General features: G+C 38.9%; 1 protein-coding gene across 2 annotated transcripts; it reads left to right on the top strand.

Moving 5' to 3' along the window:
* The first annotated feature begins 8531 nt into the window (after nt 1-8531).
* Nucleotides 8532-20332, top strand: LOC131237897 (ribose-phosphate pyrophosphokinase 3, mitochondrial-like). 2 transcript variants are annotated; one of them, XM_058235947.1, is made up of 7 exons: nt 8532-9069; nt 13786-14101; nt 14416-14511; nt 15288-15356; nt 15710-15838; nt 16258-16357; nt 19918-20332. In XM_058235947.1, exons 1-7 carry the CDS (start codon nt 8699-8701, stop codon nt 20049-20051), a joined length of 1215 nt encoding a protein of 404 aa, XP_058091930.1. In that variant the 5' UTR covers nt 8532-8698; the 3' UTR covers nt 20052-20332. The 2 variants fall into 2 exon arrangements, with proteins under 2 accessions (XP_058091930.1, XP_058091931.1); XM_058235948.1 differs by lacking the exon at nt 14416-14511.
* Nucleotides 20333-20989: the final 657 nt, after the last annotated feature.

Below are 20989 nucleotides of genomic sequence, written 5' to 3'. Positions count from 1 at the left end.
AAATCAAGTAGATTACCTGTCTAAATGTGATGGATCCAAGTTTCTCAACATCAATGAAAGCAAAGACCTGTTTCTGCATTCTCCACTTCTCTTCTTTCCCATAATCATCAATATGATTGTATATAGTCAACCTATAACTAGTAACTTCCAGAAAATGAGTTCGAACTGGATAAACTGGATATGTAAAAACCTGAAAACAGAACAGAGAGCCTCAGTTGAACATCACATTCCACAGGACCATCACCAAGTTCATACTGACAAAACTTTTTTTTTTGGAAAGATCTGAAGTCATACTGACAAAACTCTAGATCCAAGAAGTAAAATCTAAAATAGCATAAATGAATTTCTGCAGTTGAGGCCTTAGGAATTTAAAAACACAAAATGAAAGTCAGCGTTTTCTAGCATTGGAGAGCCAAATTCAAAGAAATAAAACAACCAAATGCCATTTTAGAGTCTTCCAGAAAGAAAGGTAAAAAATGAAAAAAAAAAGAAGAAAAGAAAAACCCACTTGAGTTCTTTGGCCTCTGTACCATAAAGCTTGAGTTGTGTTTCAAGACTGTGGCTCCCACACGAATCACCTCCACTACTGCCATTGGGTTGTTTATCAATCAAGCACACTTGCACCTCATCACTCCCAGTCCCAAGCGATATGGTCATTTGTATTCTACAAGTCAAATGATGGTGATATAGTCAGTGTCCTCGGGCTTGAATGGCTAAAGACAATGATGATACTACATAACAAACATGTCAGTTCAACTACATAAAAGATAATGAAAACTCAAAGCTAATTAACCAGGTGCTATGGTTTCTTACTTGAAACCTGCAGCAGAAGACCAGATTCACGAAGTTAGAAATTAGAATGGAAAACCAAGGTACCAATCCAAATAGGCCTGGAAAAAAAAAAAAACTCAATATTCATACTTTTTTTCGAATCTTAAATAGTGTTAATAGTATGAAATGAGGTCAATTTAAGTTCAAGTCCTATGAGGCTTTTGCCTTTTCTTGTTTTAGTGAATCGGGCCACAGGCTTGAATTCTAGACAGAGTTGCCTGGAAATGCAAAGGTTATTTACAGATGTTGTGTAATTGGTTTGGATAGATAGCATGGGTTTCCATGGTTACACTTGCATGCATGTGCTTGCGCTACCATGCTTAAGAGCGGGTCATGCTGGCGCTGATCTAACCTGACTCATGCCACTAATAGTCATAATCGGAAGTGGGCATGAGCTTGGTCCAGGAATCAGGTTAAAAGCTTTCATACTTGGGCTAGTCCAGGCCTACTACTTAATTGGAACTGAACTGATTACCTGAATCACTGGCAGATAAAATAGTTCAGAGCCCAGATAAAGCCTTATGGTATTTTCATGATTTTAGTAATCCTTCTTGATGTGCTTGTAGGGTGAACTGCTGGATCAGCTTGGTCTACAATAGTGCAAATGATCCATCATCTTGGTGGCTAGGATTTCCCAATCCAAAGCATGATTCGAAGCAAGTGATCCAAAGCATGATTCAAAGCATGATTCGAAGCTGATTTGAAGCTGGAGCAAATGATCGAAAGCATGATTCAAAGCATTATTCGAAGCTAGAGCAGTAGCACAATTTCAAAGCATGATTCGAAGCAAGAATGGAACCTTGTTGGAAGGATCACAACTAAGATTTGGATATTGCATTTTGGATAGTCTTGAAAACCCAACTAATACTCCAAATTCTAATGATAGACTTTCCTTATAATGTTGATGTTAATATGATATAAATCGCACCAGTAGATACTAGAATCACTCTCCTAGGCTAAACCCAATCAATATTCAAAATATTCACATCATCCATAGTATCATATGTATGGCAGCCCACATATATGCTTCAATCTGTAGTAACCAAAATAAGCTACTTGAGGCATAAGTAGCTTATGTAAATTAACTTGCAATCCAAACAGCCCCTTGTTGTCTATTTCCGATCTACCGTGCCAGATTAGTCTGTTTGTATTGAATAGCTCAATTAATACAGAATTGCTGCTTGATTAGAGTCTGATCGGATTGAGTAGCACAATTAGCACAGATCACAGACTAAGAACAATTCCCCTAGGGGTTTTTATTATAGGAAGGATACAAGCCTAGGATTTTGGAGAAAAATGACACAAGGAGAACAGCATGAGGACGGAAGAATTGAGTGTCCCACCCTATCATGGATGGGACCTACCCCACTGCAGCACAATTAATACAGAAGCACAATTAATATGAGCTTAGGATTGAATAGTACAATTAATACAGAAGCTAGATTCCATCACCTTTTGTAACCTGATATGGAAAGATATGACTGCCACAAAATCAAGGTACCAGTTAATTATTTGAAGCATAAAGAAAAACACAAAGAAAAATAATTATAATAATAATCCATTTTTAGCAATAACTATTCTGCTTCAATTAAAAACAAAAAAATAACAACAATAGTAACAGAACTTAACACCATACCAACAGGAATTACTAAGATGTTGTTGAAACTCTAGATTCCATCAAAATTTCCAATCTGGCCATTAAGACACTAAACACAATTCAACTATTTGAGAATATAAATATCTATTTCAAAAAAAGAAAAAAAAAACATAAAAACCAACCCAAAAAAATATGATTGCGTTGCTCAAATGCTACTTGCACAATGTTACCAATCCAACACTGAAAATCATTAAATTAAAAATAAATAAAAAAATAAAAAAAAACCTGACCCAGATCCGCATCCAGATCCAGACCCAGACCCATATCTGTACCCTGAGCCAGATCCTGAACCCTTACCATAGCCTGACCTATAACCGCTTCCTGAACCGGAACTATGTCCTAATCCCGAGCTAGAACCGTTGAATCCAGATCCAGATCTGGACCCATGCTATGGTTGCTTCGTTAAACGAGGAATTGAAGAAGGGAGAAAGAGCGCTGCACGGCCGGGGTTGCATTGAGAGAGAGAGAGGCTGCACAGGGCGTCTGGTGGCAGGGATTGAGGGAGACGGCTGCTCGTAGAAGTTTAGGGAGAGAAAGAGGGCTGGACAGCCAAGGAAAAACACCCTTTTAAACGGCCGTGTACACGCTCGGCCACAATGAAACCGATATCACCGGTTTCCCACGTTAAAACATTAGCCATTAGATGCAATCGCCTCCATCCGACGGCCAGCAAGCTGACAGCGCTCGACCTTACGGAGTGCTGTGGTAAGGTCGAGCGTATAGAACCTTTTCCCATATATATATATATATATATATATATATATATATATATATATATATATATATATATATATATTTGCAATGTTACTTTTGTAGGTCCCACCATGAGGTCTATGTTATCCAAACTGTCCATCTATTTGGTGAGCTCATATTAAAGCTTGAGACGAAAAATAAGATAGATCTAATTATCAAGTGGACCACACTGTAAAAGGCAGTGAGGAATTGAACGTCTACCATTAAAACCTTTTTAGGGGTTACAGAATTTTGGATCATTATGAAATTTGTTTTTCCTCTTCATAAAGACCTTTGTGACCTTATGAACAGATTGGATGGAAAATAAATGTCATGGTGGGCCCTACAAAATTTTTAACGGTGAAAATTAATTTTCCCGCTGCTCTTTGTGGTGTGGTCCAGTTGATCTTTGGATATGATTTTTTTTTTTTGGGATAATGCTCCGAAATGATCTCGAAATATGGATGAACGTTGTGGATATAATAAATACATAGCTATGGGGCCATGTAACTTTGATCTCTTTTGAGTCGTTCGTACAACTCTCGGTTGGAGGAGTGTCAGCGCTCGTCTTCGAAAGGGAGGTGGGGGTATTTTCGTCCTGAAATTTTGACTCCGTACGAGGAGGTCCAAGTGCGTATTCTAAGTTTTTATTGCTTCCAAAAAACTGCTGGATAAAAGGTGGGGCCCACAGTCGTAAATTTCTCATTGCGTAAAGAGTCCTGACATCGCGAGTAGCCATGTCGCTACTTTACGGTGCTCTGTGGGCCGCAAAATGATGCGTGTGTTCCATCCACTCCGCTTCATTCATTTTGGAACATTATTTTAATGAATGAAACAAACATAAGGTAGATCTAAATCTAAGGTGGACCACACCAAAGGAAAATAGTGTTTATTCAACGCCTACCATTAAAAACTTCCTAGGGCCTATTGTAATGTTTATTTTCCATCCAACCTCTTGATTAGGTCACAAAGACCTGGATTAAGGAAAAACACATATCAGCCTTATCCAAACTTATGTGGACCACAAAAAGTTTTTAATGGTGGGCGTTCGATCACCACTATTTCCAGTGGTGTGGTCCACATGAGATTTTCATCTGCCTTATTTATTGTCGAGAAATTTACGACTGTGGACCCCACCTTTTATCCATTTGATATTCCTGAAGCAATACAAACTTAGCAATACAAACTTAACATAAGCACTTAGACCTCCTCACACAGACGACAAATTCCAGGACGAAAATACCCCTCCTTTTCAAGGAAATGGATTGGATACTCCTGCCACCCGCCAATGGCGGATCATTGGTGGTCTGTGGGCCCCACCATGATGTATTCTTTTCATCCATGCCATCTATATATTTTTCTAGATCATTTTATGGTATGAGATCAAAAATGACGTATATCCAAATCTCAAGTGTACCACATTACAAGAAGCAGTGTTGAATGAGTGTCAACCATTAGAAACTCAGGTGGAGCCCACTATGATGTTTGTGAGAAATCCTCCCCGTCTAAGTTCATTCATAGGGTCACAGGATGAAGAGGAAAAACAAATTTCATAATGATCTAAAACTTCTGTAACCCCTAAAAGGGTTTCAATGGTAGACATTCAATTCCACATTGCCTTTTACAGTGTGGTCCACTTGATAGTTAGATCTATCTTATTTTTCGTCTCAAGCCTTAATATGAGCTCGCCAAATAGATGGACGGTTTGGATATAACATAGACCACATGATGGGACCCATAAAAGCAACACAGAAAAAAAAAAACACACGGACTGTTGTTTTTTTTTTTTTTTTTTTTTTAAGGAGAACTTTTTCTCTCTTACATTTTTCTCTAATACATAATTATGTAAATATGTATATATAAGTATATAAAAATATTTTTCTATCTTGTAATTCATTTCTTTGTCTATGTATTTAACAAGCATATCTCCTAAATTAGAATGATTTTATTATTATTATTATTATTTTATTTTTTTTTACACACGCACACACTCACACTAGTGGAATTTCACCACCTATGGATACTCGAACTCTTGACTGGGTGTTGAAACTCCTAAGAGTCTACTACCCGAGCAAGAGTTAGGATCCAAACTAGAATGATTTACTTAACATACCACATATGATTTTGGGGTAGGAGAAGCTAATTTAGCCAACCAACTTAGTTATTTTTCAAAATTTCATTGGGTCGATGGTCGAAAATTTGTTTCAACGGGGTAAACAAGAAATTGAGCTGGGCAATCTAGAAATTGAGTGGGGCAAACTAGAAAATGAGCGGGGCAAGCATGAAATTCAGCGGAGCAAGCATGGAAAAGAGTGGGGCAAGCATGAAAAAGAGCAGGGCAAACTAGGAAAATCAGCGGGGCAAACTAGAAAATCAGCGGGGCAAACTAGGAAATCAGTGAGGCAAACTAGAAAATCAGTGGGGCGAATTAGGAAATCAGCGGGGCAAACTAGGAAATCAGCGGGGCAAACATGAAGTTCAGCGGGATAAACTGAGCAGGGCTCCACATTTCATGTTTTCCCCACTGAAAATCAAGTTTGCCCCAATCAATTTCTTGTTTTCCCCACTGAATTTCATGTTTTCCCCACTGAATTTAATGTTTCCCCCGCTGAATTTCATGTTTGGCACGTTCAATTTTATCTTTGTCCCCCTCAATGCCTAGGTTCCCTCCTTCAATGTCTAGGTTCCCTCCCACATATGGGGTTTTGGTGTATACATATTTCGATGAAAACAGAGGGGTATTGAACATGATGTATTACAAATAAAACATCATTGTGGAGCGTAACAAGCGTAGTCAGATTGCGTACTGAGTTAGTCAGTACGCTCCCATTGTACTAAGTAAACTCAGTTGGGCCCCCATTGAATGTATGTAGTATATCCACGCTGTCCATCCATTTTTTCATCTAATTTTAGCGGTTTAGCTCCAAATTAAAGCATATCAAAAGATCAAGTGGATCATATCACAGGAAACAGTGGGTATAATGATTTCCATCGTTGAAACCATAGTGGGCCCAATAGTGATGTTTGTTTGTTATCAAACATATTCATAAGATCATTCATACATGGATTAATAGAAAAAATAATTATAAGTTTGATCCAAAACTTCTGTAGCACCTAAGAAATGATCAACAATAAAAGTTCAATTCAAAATTTCATTTGGTGTGGTCCATTTGAACATTGGATACGTTTAGATTTATCGGTTCAAGCCATGAAATTATCTGTTAAGTTTGCCTTGCTGATTGTCTAGTTTGCCCCGCTAAATTTCATGCTTGCCCTGCTCAATTTCATGTTTGCCCCGCTGATTTTATAGTTTACCCCGCTGCGCTGATTTTCTAGTTTCCCCCGCTCAATTTCATGTTTGCCCCGCTGATTTTCATGTTTCCTCCACTGATTTCCTAGTTTGCTCCACTGATTTTCTAGTTTGCCCCGCTGATTTCCTAGTTTGCCCTGCTGATTTTTTAGTTTCCCCCTCTCAATTTCATATTTGCCCCGCTGATTTTCTAGTTTGCCCCGCTCAATTTCATGTACAGCTGAAAGTTGGGCGAGTTCAACTCGACCGACCCGACATTGGGTTGGGCTCAGGTAGGATATATCGGGTCCGATCTCAAGCTTGGGCTATACAAACACCAACCCGATAAAACTTAGGTTAGGCTTGGGTTGAGGTCTCAAGTTGCCTGACCCAACCCGAACCTGATCAATATATTAGTTACTTATAAATTATAATTAAGTGTGGATTGTTTGTGTAGAAGGTACACTAGTGATGTCGGGTCTCATTTGTCTACGTCATTTTCAAGGACTCAAGCTAACAAGATATGCCGGATTTCTCTCTCCCAAATAGATTGCGTTTTATGCTACATGACTTTTTAAAGGAGTAGTCCTATATTTTAGTTCGGTTTTTTAAAGAAAAAAATGAAGTTCTTTATGATGAATAATCACGTAAATAATTAATAAATTTATAGATACAAAAAATAAGTCATATATTAAAATATAATAAACTGATATAATAACGAAAATATTAGCACGTACACACCCAACCAACCCAATCAACCCATCGAGCCCTCTTGGGTTGGGCTTGGGTTGAGAATTCCCAACCCAAGATTGGGTTGGGTTAGGTTGGGTTGGGTCCCGCCCGACTTTTAGCCCTAATTTCATGTTTGCCCTGCTCAATTTCATGTTTTCTCCGCTGAATTTCTAGTTTTCCCCGCTTAATTTCATGTTTGCCTCGCTCAATTTCATGTTTGCCCGATTGAATTTCCAATTTAACCGCGAAGTGATTGAAATTGACCACGAACTGAATGAAATGGATTTTCGACCATCAACCCGATGGAATCTTGAAAAATAGCTAGGTTGGTTGGCTAAATTAGCTTCTCCTACCCCAAAATCATGTGGTACGTTAAGTAAATCATTCTAGTTTAGGAGATATGCTGATTAAATAAATAGACAAAGAAATGAATTAAAAGATAGAACAATATTTTTATATACTCATATATACATATTTACATAATTATGAGTTAGAGAAAAATGTAAGGGAGAAAAAGTTCTCCTTGTATTAATAAAAAAATAAAAAATCTGCCGGACTGCCGCAGCACTGCTGCCGAACCGGAGACAGTCGGTAAATTTATTTTCTTTTACTGTGTTGCTTTTGTGGGTCCCATCATGAGGTCTGTGTTATATCCAAATTGTCCATCTATTTTGCGAGCTCATATTAAGGCTTGAGATGAAAAATAAGACAGATCTAACTATCAAGTGGACCACATAGTAAAATGCAGTGGAGAATTGAACGTCTACCATTGAAACCCTTTTAGGGGTTACAGAAGTTACGGATCATTATGAAATATGTTTTTCCTCTTCATCCAGGTCTTTGTGACTGTATAAATGAAATTAGATGGAGAGGATTTCTCACAAACATCACAGTGGGCCCCACCTGAGTTTCTAGTTGACTCTCATTCAACACTGTTTCCTATAATGTGGTACACTTGAGATTTGGATATACCTCATTTTTGGTCTCATGTCATAAAATGATATGGAAGAATATATGGACGGCATGGATGAAAAGTATCTCCACAGACCACCGACGATCCGCCATTGGCGGGTGGCAGGGGGAGTAGCCAATCCGTTTCCGTGCAAAGGAGGGGTATTTTCGTCCTGGAATTTGTCGTCCGTACGAGGTCTAAGTGCGTATGTTAAGTTTGTATTGCTTCAAGAATATCCACTGGATAAAAGGTGGGGTCCACAGTCGTAAATTTCCCTTTATTGTCTCTTGCACTAAAATGATATGGAAAATGAATGGACGGCGTGGATAAAACACAAACAACATGGTGGGGCCCACATGGCACCGTCCAGTAGCCAGTCGCTACCGGCAGTTGGCAATCCGCGTCCCTTTTCAAGACTCTCAGGCCTCAGCTCTTCTTGTTGCGGAGCATCGACACTCTCTAGATTCTCTACTCTCCCGCGTCGGAGGCGGAAAGAAAAGCAGAAATGGCGGCAACCCCGTCACGTGCCACTCCCGCTCTCTCACGTGAATTCCCGACCCTTATAAAAACCCCGCCATCTCTTCATCTCTCCAAACCAGATCTCAGTGTCTTCCTCTCAAAGCAGAAGAAGCAGAAAATCATCCGATCCGAGCTCAAGAGCTTCGAAAACTCTCATCCATGGAATCTCGAGAACGATCGGATCCATCTCATCCATGGAACTTCTGCAAATCCAATGGCGGTAGCGGCAGCCCTTGATCATTCCTCTTCGAAGCGTTCGAAGAAGATCTGCCTCTTCTACTGCGCGGAGACGAAGGCGCTTGCTGAGCGGGTCGCTGCGGAGTATGATGGGATCGAGCTGAGGAGCATCAGATGGAGGTGAGTGCTCTTGATTCGATTAATGGACGGATGAAATTCGTTATTTTGCATTTTCTATTGCGTTTCTGTTTGAATTAGGGTGGTTTCTGAGGAATTAGGGTTAGGGTTTTGTGTCCTGATGTAGGAAAGTGGGAAATAATGATCTATGAGACTAGTTGTGACCAGTGCTTGTGAGGGGACTGGCTTGTAATGTGGGTCGTTCGTCCTGTGGGCCCAACTGTGCATTAGGCAGTGCTTGAATATTACCCGATCGGAGGGATTTTGCTTGCTTAGTGTTACCCGTTGCGAAATTTCCTTTAGTTATTTGCTTGCAGGATTATGATTGTCGGAGGGGCTTGGTGTCTGGGTTGTGGCTAAATCGAAGTGGTGCCTGGCAAATGAAAGTCCTGATTAACAATTAGAATCGGCCTGCTAACATTCACAATTGTCATCAGAGTTTGAAATAACATCTGAATGTGTCATGTCATCATAGTCATCATATGAATTTATCCTGATATATTCCCACTCTTAATTTTCTTTTTTCCTTGTTATTATTATTATTATTTGTTTGAACGGCAATCTTAATATGTTACCGTTATGGTAGGATACATTCTGCTATTATTGATCTTGGAATAATATTGAATTTCATTAAAACCATTTGAGGAGGAATGCATGGACAATTCATTCTGATACCTTGTGTTTGTATTTAACAGTATTGATGATACAAACCAATGCAAATGATACTTTCCAATACGCTGCCATCTCGCAGCATTTTATTTTATTTTATCACATTGCCCAGATACAATTCATTGTGATAGTTAGAAGCAGTTCTCTCTCAAAAGAAAAGAAAAGGAAAAAGACATTTTGAAGCTTCATCATCACAATTCTTGTTTTTAATGAGCCCAACTTGTATATATAACAGTCTTGTTTTACGAGAGTAGTCGTGTAGCATGATAAAATATGGAGTTTGACCACACTAGTGTAACCTAGAGCCACATGTGTGGAACTTTCATGACATCCAACCTGTCCATCAGGTAAAAGTGGCCTCATGGTCACCCTAGAACCATAAATCATGATTATCCAAAACTCAAGCAGGCAACAGTAGGAAACAGTTGGGATGAGCAAACCCACCATTAATTTTGTGTAAGGCCTACCATGGTGTTTATATGCCACCCAATCCATTCCTGTTATCTACCTCATCAGGATGAAAGGATTGGCCAAAATCACACTATTCCAAAACTCAAGTGGCCCATACCACATGAATTTACTCTACGGGTTTTTGGCATAATTTTATGTTGTTCACTGTGGGGTGGCCCACCTGAATGTTGAGTCAGCCTGATTTCTGGGATCAAGGCCAAACAAGGGGTGGTGTACCCAAAGTTAGCAGAACTCTGAATTTTTGGAAAAAGAAAATCATATAATATATTAAATGTTTAAAATTCGTATATTTCCGAAGATACGCAAGGAAAAAAGAAAAAGCTCACTGAATTAAACACATTTTTTTCAACTAAGATAAAAAAAAACAAAAAAAAACACTTGCGGGCAATTTAAAAGAAAATTAGAGATTGGTGATCACCACCCGTTAATAAAATTGAGAAGTTTAAAAAAATTTAGTAGAGAAGGATTGCTTTATACCTGAAAAGGAAGGATTTGAGAGAGGCAAAGAGTACCATTCAGCTACCTACATACATTATTCCTCATACACATAGAAATCCTAATTAGGTTAATTAAGGTTTTCTACAGTATCCTTATTTATAGATAATATACATGTACATATGCACACTTATGCACTAACATATGTAGCCATTTTTTCATTCCATTTTCTTAGTCCATACCGTATCATACATGGACTTTTCATTCTTGAATATTTGGCATCTCAATATATTTGTCTGAATTTTTTTACTGCATTTTTAATGATTGAGACTGAAATAAGCATAGACACTCCCATACCCTCTTTTCTTTTTTTTTTTTGCCATAAACCTTTTAGCCAACTATGGGTGTACCTGATGGATGGGTGGATTTCATGGATGTTAAATTGTTTCTCCCATGTCTGAGAAAGTGGGCCCTTGTAGGTACCCTATGCAAGCGTTTTCCTTTGCAGGCTTTACCCAGTGCAGCCTAATTGGTGAACCAGTCCAAATTTTTCCAGCCACTGAATGCTGCAATCAGGAATCACTTTTTTAAACGATATTAGTCTCAAAGTCCACATTAAAAAAAAAAAAAAGAGTCTGTGACCTGGAAAACAGTTTGCTTTATCAAATGTGGGGCCAAAGGATGAACAGCTCCAACTGAGGCATGCTAAGTGAAGGCACTTAAAATGCACCAAGGTGAGTTCACTTTGTATTCTCTTCTCAATTACAAGCCAGCCCACTAAAATGCACCAATTGCCAATGATCTCTCTCTCTCTCTCTCTCTCTCTCTCTCTCTCTCTCTCTCTCAACGATTTTTGTCTCATGGTTGTCATTCTCCACTGAGGAATTAAAGAGTCCTCTTACATCAGATTGTGAATTGAACCATATGCATCAGATGCGGGGCCCATTGCTTGTTGTTCCATACCAATGATCTGATGGGGACCATCTTGGTTGAGGATGACCTAGAATATTCCTAGCCCTTTTCTGGATGACTGCTGTATTTTTCTCTTAATCATGTAGTTGGATTCCACTGATAGAAGGGCTAGGAACCTCTAATCTAATTGGTTGTCTTGGAGTCCCTAATTTCACTGTTGGCCTGATCAAACCAATGGTTAGGATTGCCAAGCCATGGACTCCAATTGTACAGATTGGTGCATCATGGCACTTTTCACATCCTTATGCATTAGTAACCTATAATTCTCTTTGTTATGATGTAAACATGTTAAGGGTGTAGAAAATGTGGAGTTTTGGGGCAACCTGGCTATCGAGTCAATGGGATCTTGATACCCAAATGGCAAAGAAATATTTTAGTAGAGAGGGAGAAATAACTCTATTTATTGGACTTGTTACAGAACACCAAGAAAGATTTTGCCTAAAATAGCAAAACAGATGTACTAAATACTCCAAAAATCTTCAATCATACCTTCCATATCAGCTCTCCTATCGTCCACAAATGTTTACTGTAATATCTGATGTTTAGGTCCCAAATCTCGCAATAAACAGCTCAAAATAAGCACATGTTGGACCCTTAGGTGGGCTGTGGGCCTACATCAAGTTTGCTTCTCCAGGGTTCAACACACAGTTGAATGATTCTAGCTACGACCATGCATGCTGAAACGCACCAATCACATCTATGCCATCATATCATTCTTTTTAACAACATAAAATTATTAAGGACTTACAAAGTGTTAGAGTTTTTTTTTTTTCATACTATTAAACTCCTGACAATCTTTTATGTATGTAACTTTTGTCTCTATGTTGTTGTTGCCTTTCTCAGTTTGCAACTTCTTCCATTCACCTTCATCATTGTCTCAATGGCTTGCAAGTCAGTGTCATGGATTTTCACAGTTGCACTCATTACATGATGTCTTTGGCATGGGAACAGGCCTAGTGAGTAGTGACACTTGCAAACTCAACCTTCCATCTCGTGCCATTCCTTACTGACAAGCCCCAGTTAGCTCGGCAGCGTCCTCGGATATGATATGTTCATGTGTTCTGTGAACTCTAGGAATTTACCAAGTCAACCCTCTTATGAATCGAAAGCAGAATTGTTGACATTCGATTGTATTCACTATCCACTTGATTATAAAATAAATGTCCTCATAGATTTTTTTTTTTTTTTTTTGGGGGGGGGGGGGTCATCTTTAACCTAATGTTTTAAATTCTAGAGGAAAAGACAGAAGAATCTTATTTGGTTTTGTGTAGCAGAAGCTGCAAAGACGTATCCAAAAGCTAGGCTGGATGTGAAGTCCAAGGATGGGCAGCATCTTCAGAGTTCAGGGCGATTTCTGGTCGGGGAGGTTGTTCTGACAGTGATCATCTGATCAGTTGACAGATGGATGCTGCAAAAATTGAAACGAATGTGAACTTTGGTATAAAATGATAAATATTTTCCAAGAAAAGCTGAAATTTATTCCCAATGTGCCACAGTTTGATCTCTAGTGCACCATAAATCAGCAATGGAGAAGAAAAGCTGCAATTGATCTCTAAAGATGTGGAATTGCTGATTGTGTGTGTGTGTGTGTAGAGTTGCTGTTTAAAACTCTTAGGGCATCACGCCACCAAGGCTCTATAGGTGTCACAGTCATAGAAAATTCAGTTCCGTCATAGGAAACAAAAGAAAACTAATGCCCCTATTAATTCAAGGACAGTCTCAACTCTCGACTGTTCATATGCAGGGCCAGTTCTTCTATTTATAGGAATGCATTATCATTCAGTTTTTATTTTCATTGTTATTTGCAGAGGTCAAATACAGGCTTCTAGTAGTGGTTTTGGGACCCTTCATTTGACTACAGTAGGTTGGCTTGAGCTTTTCTTGAAATTTTTCCTTGTTCGAGTCATAATGTCAGTGAATCATTATTTTTACTTCTTGATAGAAAAAAATAAAAATAAAAATATTAAATAATATGCTTGCGATCTTCGAAGATAGAATTTGGTGTTACTTTAACTTAAAGTTTCTAACATGCATCTCGTGGGCAATTCACGTTTTACCATAACAAAACATAAGTTCCTCCAGTTCCATAGTGTTTTATGGATGTCCAAGTTTTGAATTTTATACATATCTTTGTCATCTTCTGATGAAACTTCTTTCATTTTCATGCTTCAGAACATTTGAAGATGGGTTCCCGAACTTATTCATTTCTAATGCTCATGGCATTCGTGGCCAGCATGTAGCTTTTTTGGCCTCATTTAGCTCCCCTGGAGTAATTTTCGAGCAGCTCTCCGTTATATATGCTTTACCAAGGATGTTTATCTCATCGTTTACACTGGTCCTTCCTTTTTTCCCTACGGGATCATCTGAGCGAATAGAAGAAGAAGGAGATGTTGCAACAGCATTCACTCTTGCTAGAATCTTGTCGAATATTCCTATTTCAAGGGGTGGGCCTACTAGTTTAGTGATCTTTGATATCCATGCCTTGCAGGTCAGTACTGAGAAGTTTTCAAATAGCAATAGCACATTCATTGTATATATTACAATCACTTTCCATCTCTAAGAGTGTGTTTGGTTGCACCAAATTTCATGGAATATCATAAAAGTTTGCACCAAATTAGACTGATTAATCGTGAAAGTTCATAATATCTGGTGTAACCGTACGCACCCTAATGTAGTCTATTATTAAATCTCGGTCCGCCCTAAATACCCTTAAAAAAAGGTCCTTCCCCAAACTGGTAATATACCTACTTTTTTATTTCTTTCTTCCTTTCTTCTTTCTTTTCATGCTTTGATGTCTTTCAGGAGAGATTCTACTTCGGTGACAAGGTTTTACCGTGCTTTGAGAGTGGGGTGCCTATGCTTAAGAATAGGCTTCAGGAGCTCCCTGATTCTGATAATGTAAGATGGAAAACATCGGAACTCATTTCATATCAGTAATGAACTGTTATTCTGCTAAATCGTAAGCTTCATATGAAATGAAAATTATCTGTTTCATGGTGCCATTCGATTTTATTGCACTTCAAGCTCTTGACTTTGTTTATGTACGGCGGATGCCAGGCTGGATTTTTTGTGCCAGCCTGCCAAATGAATTTCTCAAGGGTATGGTCTCAAAGTCAAATGGGACTGTGGTATGGAAACCGGAACCAGAATTACTTCATACTAGTTATTTTCCTATGTTCTTGAGAAATGGAACCAGGCTGTTGTTCCTGGAAGCTATTTTTTTGCCATTGTAATTCTGTTGATTTAGGATTGTTTTTTTTTTTTTTTTTTAAAAGGATCACGAGAATTTTATTGAAAAAAAGAAAAGAAAAGAAAAACAGAGGGAAAGGGGCCGCTGAGGAAGCGGGCTGCCTAAGCACCTAAGAAAAGAAGATTACAACCCTTAAGAGAATCAGCATTAGTGGCCCATTCAATGATCGTTTTTTTAGCTCTGCGAACTAAGGAGTCCGTCGAGTTGGACTCATTCCTGAAAGTTCTACAATTCCTTTCTTCCCAAACTGCCCACTAAGTAGCCAGGAGGGCTATAGGATGTTGTTATTTGAATTTTTATCAAGCCACCTGTATTTTTAAATGATTGGCTTACACTGAACTTTACAGTAGGATGCAGACAACAATGGTAAATGGTTTCTTGGGATTTCAAATTTGTGATCAGCTATGCTGGTTTGCTGTTTTAGATATCCATTGCTTTTCCTGATGATGGTGCATGGAAGCGTTTCAATAAGCAGCTCCAGCATTTCCCTATGGTAATGTTCCTCATCAATGAACATTCTGATATTAGGCACTACATTCATTATGCCTGTGTTTGCATGCACCAGTGAAATGAATTGTGAAAACACATCTTAATCAAGGGGCATGACAAAAGGTTGATACGTCTCCTAGTATTTGTAACGAGGAAGCAGTCCTAAAATTGCAGTCTGATTTGAAAGTAATAGAATTGCAATTTGGAGCCCAAACCCTCAATATAAATTCCAAGGAACAAAATCATGATTTTGTTGTCTCAAATTTATTGGACTTTGTCATCACAATTCAATCAGATAATGCACCCAAACACACCCTGTTTGCTACTACCAATTACCTAATTTACAACTAACTTCAGATTATTTGCAACAAAGTTCGGGAAGGTGACCAACGGATAGTACGCCTCAAGGAAGGTGATCCCAAAGGCCGTCACGTTGTTATCGTTGATGATTTAGTACAATCAGGTGGTACGCTGGTTGAATGCCAGGTAAGAATATTCTTGGATATAAATGGCTCCATTTTCCATGATGGCACACGCCACCTCACTTGCAACTTCAGCTGTTCCTCCTACATTAAGTAATGCATGTCTATGGTCATTAAGACTTGATGACATGGGTGGAGGTAGTAAGAGAAGAATTAATGATGTATGGTCTAACTGAAGTTATGGCTCTTGATGGAGTGGAATGGCAGAAAAGGATTCATTTAGACGACCCCAATTAGGTGGTATAAGGCTTAGCTGCTGCTAATGATTATGATAATGTCTTAGTGATGCAAATACATGTTAGAATTTGATTGCTAGAACCTTACAGGGGTTTATCTCATTAATTGCGTTGTTGCGGATTACTGCAAACAATTTGCCAGCATAATATGCCATTCTTACTGTGCCTTTTAATTTGATATGTGTAGAAAGTGTTGGCTGATAATGGAGCGGCAAAAATCAGTGCCTATGTGACGCATGGAATCTTCCCTAATAGATCATGGGAACGGTTTCAACATGACAATGGCGGTAAGCTTAATTCTAAATATGACCTTTATAATAAGAATTTGTGCTCTTTATTGTCTGCTTTTGAACTATCAAAATTTTTAAAATTGACACCTTCTATCTCGGAATATGATCTATGAAGTAGCATATGCATGAAATACGAAAATGGAAAATGATCGAGTGCAAGTGTTTACATAACAATTTTGGTGCAAATGGCCTCTGTGGCCCCACCATGATGTTTTCATGACATCCACTCTAATGTGCATGCCCTCCCATGCTTGGCCATGGGCCCAAAAATCATGCCAATGCATGACACGAGTGAGCCACACTGTAGGGAACACTTGAGATGACACATGGTGAATTGTAGACTTGAGATGATTTTTTGTGTGTGTGTGTGTGTGTGTGTGTGTGTGTGTGTGTGACACACACATTCATACATATATGAAAGGTAATAGGATTCTCATCAGCAAATATGTAGTTTGCTGGAGCAACAATAACTTAGTACATTTGAGGCCCATTGTCTGATGATCCAGGCCATTGATCGCCCTCCATGGATGAGGGATGGCCCAGAAATCCTCCTGATAAAAAGATTCCAACCCATCTGTATGGCTGTGTACAGATAGACGGTTAAGAGAAAAAGAAATACAGCAACAGCCTCATTCAACAGAAACAAGAACAGATGGTAAGGGTTAGGATTGAAGTATTGATGCTAATACGATGAATGATGTGGTCACAGAAACATGGGCTGCACATGTACAGTAACCTGCATGTCAGAAAACTCCCTTTTTTTTTTCCTTTTCTTTTCTTTTTTTCTAATGAGGACCCTATAGTTCCAGTCGAACAATCCTTCTTTATTGCATGCCATGTTCTCCTATTTCATCGCACTCGGATTTGTAATAGGAATCTCCGTCTGTGGACTAGATAAGAGTATCCGACTGTTTTTTGGTCATTTCAATAATATTTGGGGTTTTTGACTGTGCCTAGTTCTAAATTTCCTTGGTTTGTGGTTCATGACTGGATTTATCCAGAAAGTACTTGATACATGACGGATAGCCTAAACTATAATGATGTGAATAAATTAATAAATGAATAATTAGAGTAAATCAAAATATAAAATATTGCCAATCTATTACAAATCTAAAGAAATCAAGTGATCAACTATGCTTAAATTTAAGGTCACATCACAATCCCGCAGATGAATCTTAAGATTATCAATCATAAACGGCCCAATGGAAGGTAGAACTTTCATCTTGCATAGGATTTAATCTAAATTTGAGGATTCACTTGCGGTTTGTTAGGGTTTGAAAGAATCAGGGTTTAGAGACTCAATGTTTATGGAATTTTTGGGAGATTAGGGTTTGGAATTCTAGGTTCTAGGGTTAGAGTTTTTTTAAGGGGAAGGAATAAAGACCAAAAAGAGGAAAAGAATGGGGGATGAAGCTATCTGTACGGATGGTTGTACGGTTGCGTCCGTACGATCATATGGATATGAGGGGTGGTCTGTACGGTTGGATAGGGTTTGGGTCTAGAGGGTTTTGGGGATGGTGGGAATGAGATTTGGGAGGAAGCAAGAGAAAAAGAAAGAAATGGAACAGGGAAGAAAAGACAAGTGAAAAGAATGCCTTGAAGAGAAGGAAAAAAACGAGAAGATAGTTGGAATCATTCCATGGCTTTACACCAAACTCCAATCACATGAGGCTTTTTTCTTTGCTCAAAGTAACAAAGAAGAAAATTTTATTTGCAATCTCCCCCTAGGGCTTCACACACTCAACCCTCTAATAGTCTTTTTGGAGTGTTTTTACAAAAATACCTATAAAAATTCTAAAACACCCTTATTTCTAGTTATAAAATAAATCAAAATACCTAAAATAAATAAACAAAATAAACAAAATAACTAAACTAAACCATCCCAATGGGTCCACGATCAAGATGATCCCATGATCAAGATGGTCCGCGATCATGATCCAACAGTTAGCGTGCGAAAGCCAATGGTCCAACACTCCCAACTAAGAAATCCACATGTATCTTCCTAGTTTAGGGTCTTCAAAGATGCATGTTCATGCATGTGGAGTCTTCAATGGGCCTAAAAACTTAAATTGAGTCCATTGGGTCCCATGTAATGATTATCTAGCCATAATGAAACTGGCGTAGCTCTCCTTGGTCTCTGATAAACTTTAAAAGGAGCTCGAATGTCCTCATCAATACTAAGTAGGATGACCTCTAGGCCATCTTGATTCTTTTCTTTAAGGGCTTGTTTGGATACCAAATAAGTTCAATGACCATTGTTTCCTATGGTGTGGTTCGCCCGAGATTTGGATCTAGCCCATTTTTGGGTCAATACCTTAAAATGAGCTCGCAAAATGGATGGACGGAGTAGATATATAACACATACACTATGGTGGGCCCCACTGTCACAGCATTGCTGGATTGGGCGTTTCAATAACCCAATGTGCTTTTTGGATGAGGTGTTTTACAGAACATACTTGTCAAACATGCATATCTGCTGATTAAGTAGAAACCAAGATAAGTTAATTATACCAAAAGTAACTTATCATCCAAACACACCCTTAAAATAATCAGATGTGAATATGTGTTGTGGCATCTCTTCTGCATAGATGATCCGTGCGTTCCTTACAATAATATCTCGAAAGGTAGGTATTATGGAACTGCTGCTTAGTTAATCTGTGCCTGGGCGGGACTTTCCTGTAATTGGGGAGTTGTAGGGATCACAGTGGGTCCTGTTACTGGGGTTGGTGCTTCCCCTATGATATCTCATAAGCCCTTTTTCTACTCTCCTATAAGACTGCGTTTGGTAACTTCATCAGAAGCAACTTCTCTTAGCTTGTCCTTCAAAATATAAGGCATTCTAAAGTAGAATAGCTTCTATTTTGAAAGATAAGCTGCTGGTGCCCTTGGTGGTGTACCAAATGGTTACTTATACACTCTTAATATATTGGGGTTTGAGGGTGGAAGCTTTCCATGGAATGAGGGATTTCATACACTTTTGAAGCCAATGTAATGGTTTCACCTTCCAATATCAATGCAGTCTTTGCTATGTCGCCCCATTTTCCTCTTAACTGCAACCCCTTCTCAATGGGATGGTGACAAACCAACCTGACCCTTACATTTCCCCCAAACAAATGCAACTATTCGTTGGTTTTATTTTTTATTCTCAATTTTTAAAAACGAGTTTAATTTCAGCAAAAAAAGATGGTGACATTTTTTGCCACTTCTTCGAAATATACTGAGCTTGACTCTCTTCAAATGGAGTTCTTCTAACCATGTTTCTGACATCCTACAACAAAATTTTCTCAAACTTCTTACATTTTGTGACGTCTCTTTGTAACCTACTATAACATACGGACAGTGTATATCAATCATGGGAGTCAGTAAGTCTTGGAATGTTACATGCAACCCCATTTTGTTTCCCTTTGAGTCATGCACACCTTACATTCATGAAATGGGATCCATTCCTGAGTTAGCCTGTGAATTGTTTCAATGAGATCTGGATCATAACATGTGGGTGGAAATATCCAAATCTTGTTCTGATTTAATTTTTTCCCATATGGCTTTTCATTCTTCAGGGACCCCAGACAAAGGGCTAACCTACTTCTGGATCACAGACTCGTGCCCGCTGACAGTGAAGGAGGTGAAGAACAGACGGCCATTCGAAATCCTCAGCCTTGCCGGCTCCATTGCTGCTACACTTCAGATATAGTAACCGGCATCTTCTCATGCAATTCAAAGAGGAATTTTCTGTTTTTGCTTTGTTTTTACTCTATTCTTCTATAGAGAACTGAAACAAGATGGGCACTTGGCATCAAAGGCGGACATTTTCTTTTCTTTTCTTTTCTTTTTTTTAATATTTAATTCTCTTTTCCGTTGTAGCAGTACAAAATGTGTGCACAGGTGCCATTTTGATAGCATGTCGGTAGGGTGCACAGCCCAACAATGTGGGGCTGTGATTTTTAAATTTGTAGTGCAGACATTGATTGTAGAGCTGCTACTCTATGCTGCGAATGGTATTGGGGGGGGGGGGGGGGGGTGGGGGGGAGGGTGTGTCTGGTTTCACTACTATTATTCTCTCCCTTTCATCCCCAAATGGTGGTTAACAATGCCGCCAGCAAGCCTCTTCGCTCCTCTTTCTTCTTCCGTTTCAGAAGTGGGATTCGGGATTCTTATGTCGGGCATTCATGATTTTGGCTGTGAATGGAATGACACTTGAATGCGATTTACGTTTCATGAGATGCCACGCCATGCCCTGCCCAGGCAGATTGCTTTTGAAAGCAGAAGAACAAAACTCAAGTGGATGGGGACTAATGAATCGTATGTCGTGTATACTTAATTAAAATTTGGTCTGTCTAAATTAGAGTGCCTTGTTCTAGCTGTATCCAAAACTCAAGTGAGCCCCAACAAGTGCTTTTAATGATTTTAGGCATGATTTCACACCATTTTGGATGTCATGGGAGCTTCCCATGAGTTTGAGCTGTGTGGGCCCCCATCGTGATGTGTATTGGACATCGATACCCCATATGGTGGGTCCCCCCTCGGTTATGGGATATGCGAAAAATCAGCTGTATGCAGAACTCAAAGTGGACCACACCATCTGAAAATGTGTGAAATCATGCCTAAAAACTTTAAAAGCACTTGATTAGG

This window comes from Magnolia sinica, chromosome 2 (assembly GCF_029962835.1).
Source record: "Magnolia sinica isolate HGM2019 chromosome 2, MsV1, whole genome shotgun sequence".
NCBI classification, from domain to species: Eukaryota; Viridiplantae; Streptophyta; class Magnoliopsida; order Magnoliales; family Magnoliaceae; genus Magnolia; species Magnolia sinica.
Note: the sequence above shows the minus strand (reverse complement) of the source record. Positions and strands in the feature narration are given on the sequence as shown.